The following is a 10015-nucleotide window of genomic DNA, read 5'->3' as shown; positions in this document are numbered from 1 at the left end:
CAGTGCCATGGAGGCCACGCCCTCTGCCCGCACACTGCAGCATCAACTGTGCGCGATGGGGCATGAAGGCAGAGTCTTGTCTACGCTGCCTGACTGCCATGTCCTTGGCTGCGCTGCTCTGCGTGGGCCATGCTCGGGGACGACTCTCCTCCAGAGGGGCTGCTGGTGAGGAGGAGGTCACGGGGGGAGGCGAGGCTGGGGCAACGGCACGTGTGCCACCTCTGGCACGCGTGCCATAGGTTCGCCACCACTGGACTAGAGGATCTCCAAGGTCTCTTCTAACTTATTCTGTTCTGTTAAATTGAGTCAACTCTATAATTAATTTCCAAGCAAATCAATGCATGCTGAAGAGGAAATAGTTGACAAAGTTCAAAATTACATGGATTGTATATGGATTTCACTTAAAACCTCCCAGAGCTTAGCTGCGTAGGGGAAGTAAAGATAGATCTGTAATGTAACTTAAAGCACATTTTTAATTCTTCTTCATTTTTCTTCTTTCTCTTCTTCTAGGAACCTAGACCTTTATATACTAAAAGGTGCCAGTATTATACAAGTGGAATCGGATACTTATTTGATGCCTACCAGACAGAGGTAAGCTATTATTGTTAGATTAAGATCTAGCTTTGTACAGTACATGGAAAGGTGACTTACAAGGTGACTTTTTTAATCTCAGGACTCAATCACTGGAGGTTTATTTTCTGTATTTTGGCAGCATAGAAATGCTATTGTATGTGTGGCAAGAATATTTGCTTTGGAACTGAAGTTCATTCCATTCTTGTTACATAAATGATTTGTTGGAAAATGCCATTGCTCTTTTCCTGCGGATGTTTGTGCGGAATGACATTCTGTCAGATGTACCCAAGTTACCTTAATAGCTGATGATTTATATTGGCCCCCAAACCTCAACTTTTAATTGTAATAACCTGACAAAATCCAAGAATGTCTACAGATTCTATCCCGAGTGATGGTCTTCAGCCAAGGACAGGAACAATCAGGCACAATCCTGGGGCTGAAGTAAAATTTTGGTTCTTTTACTCTCAGGAGTTTTGTTGTTGTTTTGTTTTGGCAGAGTATACTTCCAGCCTATTGAATAAAGAAACCATCCACATAAACAAAACAAAAATAGGATGTGGGGGGGAAAAGAAGCCCAGGAGAGAATCTAAACTTAACCTATTCAAATGAACTGCTGTTTTCTGAGAAATAAAATTAAGGCCTCTTTAACATGTTTGCATATTTTTCATCTACTTTGAACAACATATTCTGCTTCTTTACTATTGGAAAAAACAAGGGAATTCTATATATATTGATGTTTAATTCTCTGGCTGCACCCTACTTCTGAAGTTTATTTGTTTTCCTCTATTATTTTTACAAATGGCTCAAGGCAGCAAACATATTCTCCTCTCCTATTTCTTCCACACAACAACCCTGTGAGGTGGGTTGGACTGCAAGAGAGAGTGACTGACCCATAGTTATCCAGCTGGCTTTCATGGTTAAGGCAAGTCTTGAATTCACAGTCTTCTGTTTTCTAGCCTGGTACCTTAATCACTAGACTAAACTAGATCTCATAGTTATAGCTCTCTTATGGGTTTTTTGTTGGTGTTGTTATTTTCCTCTCTTTTAAATATTGATTTTAGGTACCATCTATTCCTGAAAATTGGAATTTTTGGGAACTTGCATCACATTGATGGAATGCTACTTTCATCATTCGTCTCTCCTCACTTTGCCCCTTTGATCTCTAGCAGTGTTAGGATTTTTACTTATCCAGACAGTTTTTGTTGCATCTTGACTTTTTTAAACTATAACTTGCAGACATACCTGCATCTTTGAAAAGCAGTTACATAGATTTATTCTGACTTGCTTATCTCCATGCAATTCATTTATGTTATTATTTTTTCTTATGGAATTTGATGTTTTGCACATCCTTCTTATTCTATTATCCTCCTACTTTGTCACACAGAAATGATTTTGCAGTGTCTGCGAAATATGCACTGTTTTCAAAGCTACTGTTGCAAAATGAAGATTGTAGAAGGAGATACTGTAATAGAAAGTAAATAAAGCAGAACTGAAAATGCAAATAATGCATATTGCAAAGCTCCAGATATACATCGTTGCTTGTTCTTTTAGTTTCTTTGGACTTACAGGAATCACAATTATTAATTATAGCAAAACTTTGGATCTTACAAGAGTAAGCTCAGTAGGAGCCCACTTTAATTCCTATCAAATGCGGAAGGACCCAAATCTAAGTCTGAAATAACAGTGAAGAAATGAAATCCTATTTGCTCTCGAAATAATTGCTGCTTCCCAGTCATGTTTCAGAAAACAGAGACTACTTCCAATCTTGGACTAATTCCAGAAAAAAATGGAGGAGGAAGATTCTATTCCTGGAAAAATAATTCTCTTTCCCTTTACTGATGTGGATAGGTTTTCCAGAGTTGAAAACTAATGTAAAAACAATGGATCAAAGAAAATAGGGATTTCAGAGCAGCTCAGAGCTAGCCTTCATTTATTTCTTCCCACTGATTGAAATTTGATGACTTTTTTTTTTTTAAATAAAACAACAGAAGCTGTAAATGCTCCCCCTTCCTCATTTCTTCCCTACTTTTTCTCCCACCAATAAGGTCCTCAGCCGCATCCTTGTTTCTTCAATGAAACATCTCTGGAATTTAGGATTTTCTGGCCAGCATTGCTGATGATTATATCTCAGTTCTGAAATAAAATATTATAGTTTTCATTCTCCCTATCACTTTTTTCCTTCCTAAAAAGCAAGGGTTAACAGTTTCAAGGATATATGATAATAAATTGTGTAATCGCATAGACTCTTAGAATTGTAGAATTGTACAGGCCAAGCCCTCTCAGGGCAGGATTCTGCTTAAAGCATCTCTAACAGATGGCAGTTTAGCATTCCATAGTTCAATAGTTGGGAGCCCAACATCTCCTGGGTAGCTTATTATCACACAGATTTCAGTGGATCAAAGTCCCCTTATCCTCAGTATATCATACAGATATACAGGGCTTTTTTTGTCATAGAACGCCCAGAACCTTTTTTGGATGGAACCTTATAGGATAGGCAAGGCGGGTTGTATGACGTGTGAGTTCCGGCACCTTTTTTTTTTTTTTACAAAAAAGCACTGCAGATATATAAAACTTCTCTGAACACCTTTATTCATCAGGAGCCAGTTTGGTATAGTGCTTAAGATAATATTTCTCAACCTTAGCAACTAAGAACTCTGGGAGTTGAAGTTGACCTTGAGTTAAAGCATCAGGCTAGAACCGGAGGACTGTAAGTTCTAGTCCCGTCTTAGGCACAAAGTCAGCTGGGTGATCTAGAGCAGCCATTCTCTTTCCTTCCTAAGATAACAGCAAACCATTTCTGAAATTTTGCCAAGAAAACTGCAGAGACTAGCCCAGCAGTCACCAAGATACAAGAATATCTCAAACACACACACATGCACACCTCTATTAACAGGCTTTTCTGTGTGTTTTGGGCATTGCTGTGCTGTTGGTATTATAAATTGTGTCCTCAGGAACAGTAGCAGCCATCCATGCAGCCAGGAAACATGTTGGGGAGTTACAGTTCAACCAGAGATAAACAGGGAAATCATCTAAGAATCCAGATTGTTCTACAACCCTGCCTTTTCATCAGCTATGTTTGATACATTAGTGAGGTCCAGGTGACTAGCTTGGCCAGGTTTGCTTGTCTTGGATGGATATTACCTGGTGGGAGGAGGAAAGGATTTCTGTGGGGCAAGAGAAGGCCTTTCTGTTCTGGTGAAGGACAACCCTATTCAAGCACACTGAAAGCAAATTTGGCAGCCCTTTTTTATGAGCTTTCAGCGGCTCCTGGTTGCCTATCCATATAAGAAGAGATTCAGCAATACTCTGGTGCAATAGGTGGCACTAATAATTATCAGTTGCCTTCTCTTTACACAGGTGACCTGTTATGCCTTAAATAACAAATGCCAGCTGAAAGTGAAAAGTAATACGTGTTACTGCTGTGATTTATATAACTGTGAAAAGTAAGTATCTCTTAGACCGGGGTCCTCAACCCCCAGTACCAGTTTATGGCCCATTGGGAACTAGATGATACAAGTGGTGGATGAGTGTGTAAAGCTTCATTTGCACATACACAGGAGCTAGGTCCATGGATTCAGAAGGGTTGAGGACCACTACCTCAGACCAACCTATCACAGGGTAGCTATGGAGGAGCAGAAGGGAACTTTGTTGTATGCTGCCCAGAGTTGCTTTTTGTGAGATGTGCAGCCATATAAATTTGCTAGATAGACAGATGATAGATAGATAGATAGATAGATAGATAGATAGATAGATAGATAGATAGATGATAGATAGAGTAGATGATAGATAGATGATAAATGTAGGCCATCATGAGCTCCTGAACAAGGGGAGGCTTGAAATATAAGCAACTAAAATCACTAGCATAACCAATACGCCGATTCCTGCACCCTGTAAACCCCAGGCATAGAAACATGTCTTTAGAGTCTCAGGAGAGGCCCATAGGGTTGGGCCATCCTCATCTCCTGGGGGCTACCCCAGAAAAGACATGTCTTCTAGGTTTGCCAACTAGCATACTCTATTCAACAAGAGCCGAAGCATGCCCATCCTGCCTGACCAGATCAGATGAATAGAAACAATTGGGGAGAGATGGTTCCTCAAGTACCCTGTCCCAAACCACAAACAGCTTTAAAAATGACAACCAGTACCTTGAATTACACCTGGAAGCACATTGGTAACTACTGTAGTTCAAAGAGTATTGGGGTGCATGTACTGAATAACTGGCAGCATTTACTACTTGCGCTGTTGCATTCTGCACCAGATGAAACTTGTAAATGCTCTTCAAGGGCAGCCCATGTAGAGCACATTTCAGTAATCCAGAAAAGAGATCACAAGAGCATAATGATAACAAGGATTTAACTATTACAATGTTTTCCAGAGTAAAAATGTGGATTTTTTAAAAAGTGTATTCCTCCTTAAAACTACAAATGTTTTCTTTGTATTTGTCTTAGAAAAAAAAATCATGATATCTAGCACCTTGCTATAGTTTTTAAACCTAGGCCTCTTGTCAATTTACCCTGAGAGCTATTGTTGGAGGGGCAGGAAAAGAAGGAGTTAGTACAGTCCGACTACTGTAAGAGAGAAGGGACAAGATTGGAATGGCACCATTTTGCTTTTCATCAGGTGCTAAAGCTCTAATATCCTGTTTCCAGCTCAGAACATTCTATCAGCTATTATGAATTCCTTGGTGTGAGCAGCTGTCAGGATGTGGTTCACCTCTATCGACTGCTTTGGTCATCCACCGTCTTGAACATCATTGGCTTGTTCCTTGGCATAATCACAGCAGCCATACTTGGAGCCTTTAAAGATGTGGTAAGTCTTGCCTGCTATTGATGGACATTGATCCATGCTAGCATGCTCATGTTGTCCTGGCAAAATAAAATAAGAATATGCAGTACTTTGGACTTGAACCCAGAGTAAGTATGGCATACACTTTATACTTGTACATTCCTCCTTTGAGGCCTGTTTTCCTGGGACGGCTGAGGTGACCAAGGAAAAATATGTGGTTGAATTAAAGAGTTGCTGATGGTGTGTACCTTATGGCTCCCTGGAGGGATTATAAATATAAAGCCACCTTAAAATTAAATCTAATCCTAGTGACCATGGATAGACTGTGTTCATATTGTTTTCTTGTCAACAATGTCTATGTGATTAGTTGTTACTTTCTTCAAGGACATTTACCTTTTTGAGTCACTTCCTTGTGTTCTGGATGCATTAAAAACAATTTTTAAGGACAGATTTCATGAGATATGTCATAGATCTGATTAACTGCCCATGAAACCAAAACCAAATGAAGCAAGATTCATTTCTGTCTGTCACTGATTAAATAGTTAATCGTATCAGTTATAATTTGACTAATGAAAGAAGTACAATTTGAGGCAAATTGAGATGCTGCACGTGTGTTGCCATAATCTGTGCATCAATGCTTAATTTATAATTTGTAGGATGGATACTTAAAAATGGAAACATTAAGGGAGATGCCAGGATGATAAATAAATCTTGAAAAAAGTTATTAATATTTGTTTTACTGAATATACTCACAGCATTTGGGGTCAAGGATTTGGCCCCAAACAGTCAAGTGCGCCCAAATGGAGGGGAAGGTTTCTGGAACATAAATCACAAAGAAACTGTATAAAGGGGCAAAACATATAGCCATTTTCCTCACTTCCCCTTTCTAATGCTCATCCCAGTGTTGGGATAATTAGCAAGAAGACTGTACATTCATTGGAGAGGAAGGGATTACAAGAGAGTAAGGAGTCAAACAGTGAGGAATATATCTTGAAAACAAAGCAATGCGCTAGTGCTGTTCTTTGCCTGGTTTGTTTTCTGTGAGTAGCTTAGGAGGCCAAAGAAAGTGTGAGTGTGAAACTGATTATTTCAGATAGCAACACAAGGGTGGTGGGGCAGTGTTCTAATCAACTAAGGTTACAGAGCGGAGTGTCTTGTGGTTAGCATTTTTTTAGGGAAGCGCTATCCTGTAAAGAAAAGCGGCTCAGAAAGTGATAGCTTGTTTAAGCCATTTCTCTGCTGGGGGGGGGGGGGCAAGGAGTAAAAAAACAGGTCAGGCACAAGACAGTGCATTAGCTTTATATTGTATCTTCCCTCCAACTTCAACTTCTGTTTGAGGTTATGCCTCTCATCTTTATTTTGCAGCATTCATGACATTTGGATGAATAGTTTCTATAGGAAACTCAAAGATTTTTAGTGCTTTGGGGCAATTCCTTTTTTTTTAGAAAAAAAAATTAAGGAATTGTAACAATCACATGCCATTGTGTAATAGGGCTATGCAGTATTTGGAATTTGAAAGGAAAACACACATAGCCTTATTAGAAGTTTAATCTACCACATGCTTCTAACTATCTGTCATCTTTGTGTAAATATACTAAAATTTATAATGTTTTCTCTGCTGGTCATATTTTTTTAAAATAAGAAATACATTCAAAAATATAGTGAAGTAAATATGAAAAACAAAATAAATAAAAATGGCTCCCCACTGGCTCCAAAACAGCGGAGGGGGACCAAGTAAAGCGACTGCACTTCCCCTGCCCATCCTCCGTAGCATGGCAGTCTGGCTCGGAAGGGGAGTGAAAGGGAAGAGACAGGTGTGTGGGCGGGGACTTAACTAGGGCTTATTTTGGGGGGTAGGGCTTATGTTAGGCCCTCCCCCAAAAATCAAGCTAGGGCCTATTTTCGGGATAGATCTTATTTTGGGGGAAACATAGGTATATATATTACTCTTGGCAGTTTTACATACAATTCTAATAAAATTTAACATTACATCATAATTGTCTGCTGGTCATAACGTTTTATCCTCCATGGAATATGCCTGCATTGCTATCTTCTACCTGACTGTGCCAACAATATAATTAACATGAATGTTGGGATGTTAAATAAAACATGATTGCTTACAGAAATATCTTGCACTTTTGGTTGGCATTGTATACCAAGCTATCAGACTTCACTTTTATTCAAAAGTTTGACAATGCTATGCTTGTAACTAAATTCTCATGCAATTATTAATATGGACAATTTTATATTTCCAAAGTGGGGCATGGAAATAAATGACTGTTTAGGAAACACAAATCAAGATTTGCTAGGCAACTGAAAGAAAGGCAACTTAAAGCAGTCATGCAGTACTGAGTTGGACTTTTTATATAAAAATCCACTCTTGGCAGAAAGCAGTTGCCAAATCCCCCCATGTAATATCCAAATCTGACTGCAGTTGCAATTCCCTAACCTATGCCTGAAGCAATGTCTTAAAAGAATGTTTCTTTTTGCCCCTATGAATAGAACACAAAAGGTTGAATTGTACTAGAAACTAGAAACAAATGTTCAAAAGTCACCTGAATGAAACAGAATTTTTCTGCTAGATGTTGGCTTACAGAACCCTCTAACTCATTGTTTCTCAACCTTGGCAGCTTTAAGATGGTGGACTTTAACTTCCGGAATTCCCCTCCCAGAGTGAATCTTAAAACTATCAAGCTTTGCTGTAACCCTTTACTGCCCTGTAGTGTTGAATGAATTTTTGAGGCCTTAGGAAAGAGAACTTGCCATTCCCATTACTAGCTCGTTTTACAAGCTCCAAATAAAAGCAGGCTTGTTTTCAAAATAGTGGACTTTTAAATGGGGTAAAATAAAGATTTATTTTTCTTTTTAAAAACCTTTCATTTGCCCATCTATATAAATGGAAAGGCATATTATTTGGGAAGGTATGATTAATGTATCAAGGGAAAAAATATTCAGTATTGAAATCAGACTTGGAGAGGAAGTAAAATTGATTCATCTTTTGCCACTGCAGGTGCCTGTTTCCCAAATTGCCTTCAGCTCTGCTCCACCACCACAGATCCTTTACAATCCTGCTCAGCAGATCTTGACATATGCTGGATTTTGTCCTTCAGCAGCTTCTGTTCCTCATTATCCTACCTATCACCTGCCCCTTCAGGTAAAGTACAGGAGGGGTGCCAAGACATCTGGTGTTCACAGTGGCATTCTGGATTGCTTTTATAACGGGGAATTTTGTGTGTGAATCAATGGGTGCATATTGGCTACTCTAATCCAAGCCTATGTAATGAATACCAGCTGGACAAAAGAGCACCTTTTCATGTGTCTGTTATCAGGAATATCTTCACTTTTATATTAGCATTGAATAGACTGGTTGGAAATTCTAGGAGTTGACGTCCTCACATCTTAAAGTTGCCAGTCTTGAAAAACACTGATTTATAAAGTCAACAGAAATGGGTTTGTGCAGACAAAGAATCAAAACAGAGCAGATAAATCAGAGTTTTGTTGATATTGAAAGCTAACACAGACAATGTTTACAGATAGTGTTAAGCCAAGAGTTACTTTACCAATAATGGTCCTTGGACAAGGCAAGAACAAACAGAGTCATTCCTGCAGATAAGCATATGCTTGTTTGTTTGCTTTATTGCTTCTGGCAATAGACAATTGGGCCAAGCACAAAACTAACCAGAAGCTTGGGATTCTGGATTTAAATATCACAATAAAATATAATTAAAATAACCAAAGATTTATCCACTTAAAAATATTTCCAGACTGTGCTTCATTATATATAAAGGTGTCTCACTCCTTCCTTTTGTTCACTACATCAATTTTTAAAAACAAAAACAAAAACAAAAGCCTATGGCTTAGACTTGAGAATGACTGTAGGTTGAAGTAGGTGCATGTGTGTGTGTAAAACTTCGCAGAATTTGGGGCTTAGAAATTATGAAGTATATCAACATACATTTTAAATACAGTTTTACAGTTCAACTTCATTCATTGTAAGGTTTCTCTTTGTCTTGGTGCAGCCTACCGGCAATTTCCCAACATCTTCGTCTACTGATGTATCTTTAGCTGATGACCCCCAGCCATCTTCTCAGGCCAGCTGTAACCATGGGGTGCCTCCTAATGCTCCTCCATTATACACACCAGCCTATTTCTTGTCAGGTGAAAAGCCTCCACCGTACGTACCGTAGCCAACAGATTATTATCTACCTGTTTTTCAAAAGAAAAATAGCTTTGGCAGTGAGATCAATGTATGCTGACTAGGTTAGCTTCCATTCATTAATGTCATTTTGTGTGGCATTGTATTTCCCCATTTTAAGTCTCAGTGTCAGAATGGAAAATGGGCAGCGTGAATGAAAGCAAATAGTCCATAAAATCAATGTCAATTGGTTACTGGGTTATTCCCAGCAATATCAAGTAATTTTTTTTCACCCCAACAGAGATACCTTCTCTGACAGAGTCACAAGTGACTGCATGTGAGATTTATGTCTGGTTAAACTTAAGATAATTTTTTTTTAAATAGTATGACTTAACTCTTATTTACCAAGGAAAACCTTTAAACTGATCTACATGTCACATAACCTCTATTAATTCTTCCTAATTAAGAAAAAATGCCAGAAAAATGGCATTTGTTTTCATATGCATCTTTCAATAACAGTCA

General features: G+C 38.7%; 1 protein-coding gene across 1 annotated transcript; it reads left to right on the top strand.

Moving 5' to 3' along the window:
* Positions 1 to 510: 510 nt before the first annotated feature.
* On the top strand, positions 511 to 9634 carry TMEM255B (transmembrane protein 255B; the record flags this gene model as incomplete). Its single annotated transcript, XM_015826504.1, has 5 exons — positions 511 to 591; positions 3931 to 4016; positions 5223 to 5382; positions 8369 to 8512; positions 9378 to 9634. Coding segments are annotated over 5 exons (639 nt in total), but the record flags the coding sequence as incomplete, so codon positions are not given.
* Positions 9635 to 10015: the final 381 nt, after the last annotated feature.

Source organism: Protobothrops mucrosquamatus, unplaced genomic scaffold, assembly GCF_001527695.2.
Source record: "Protobothrops mucrosquamatus isolate PMUCROS unplaced genomic scaffold, P.Mucros_1.0 scaffold3156, whole genome shotgun sequence".
NCBI lineage: Eukaryota > Metazoa > Chordata > Lepidosauria > Squamata > Viperidae > Protobothrops > Protobothrops mucrosquamatus.
This window is presented reverse-complemented; position numbering and strand designations above follow the sequence as displayed.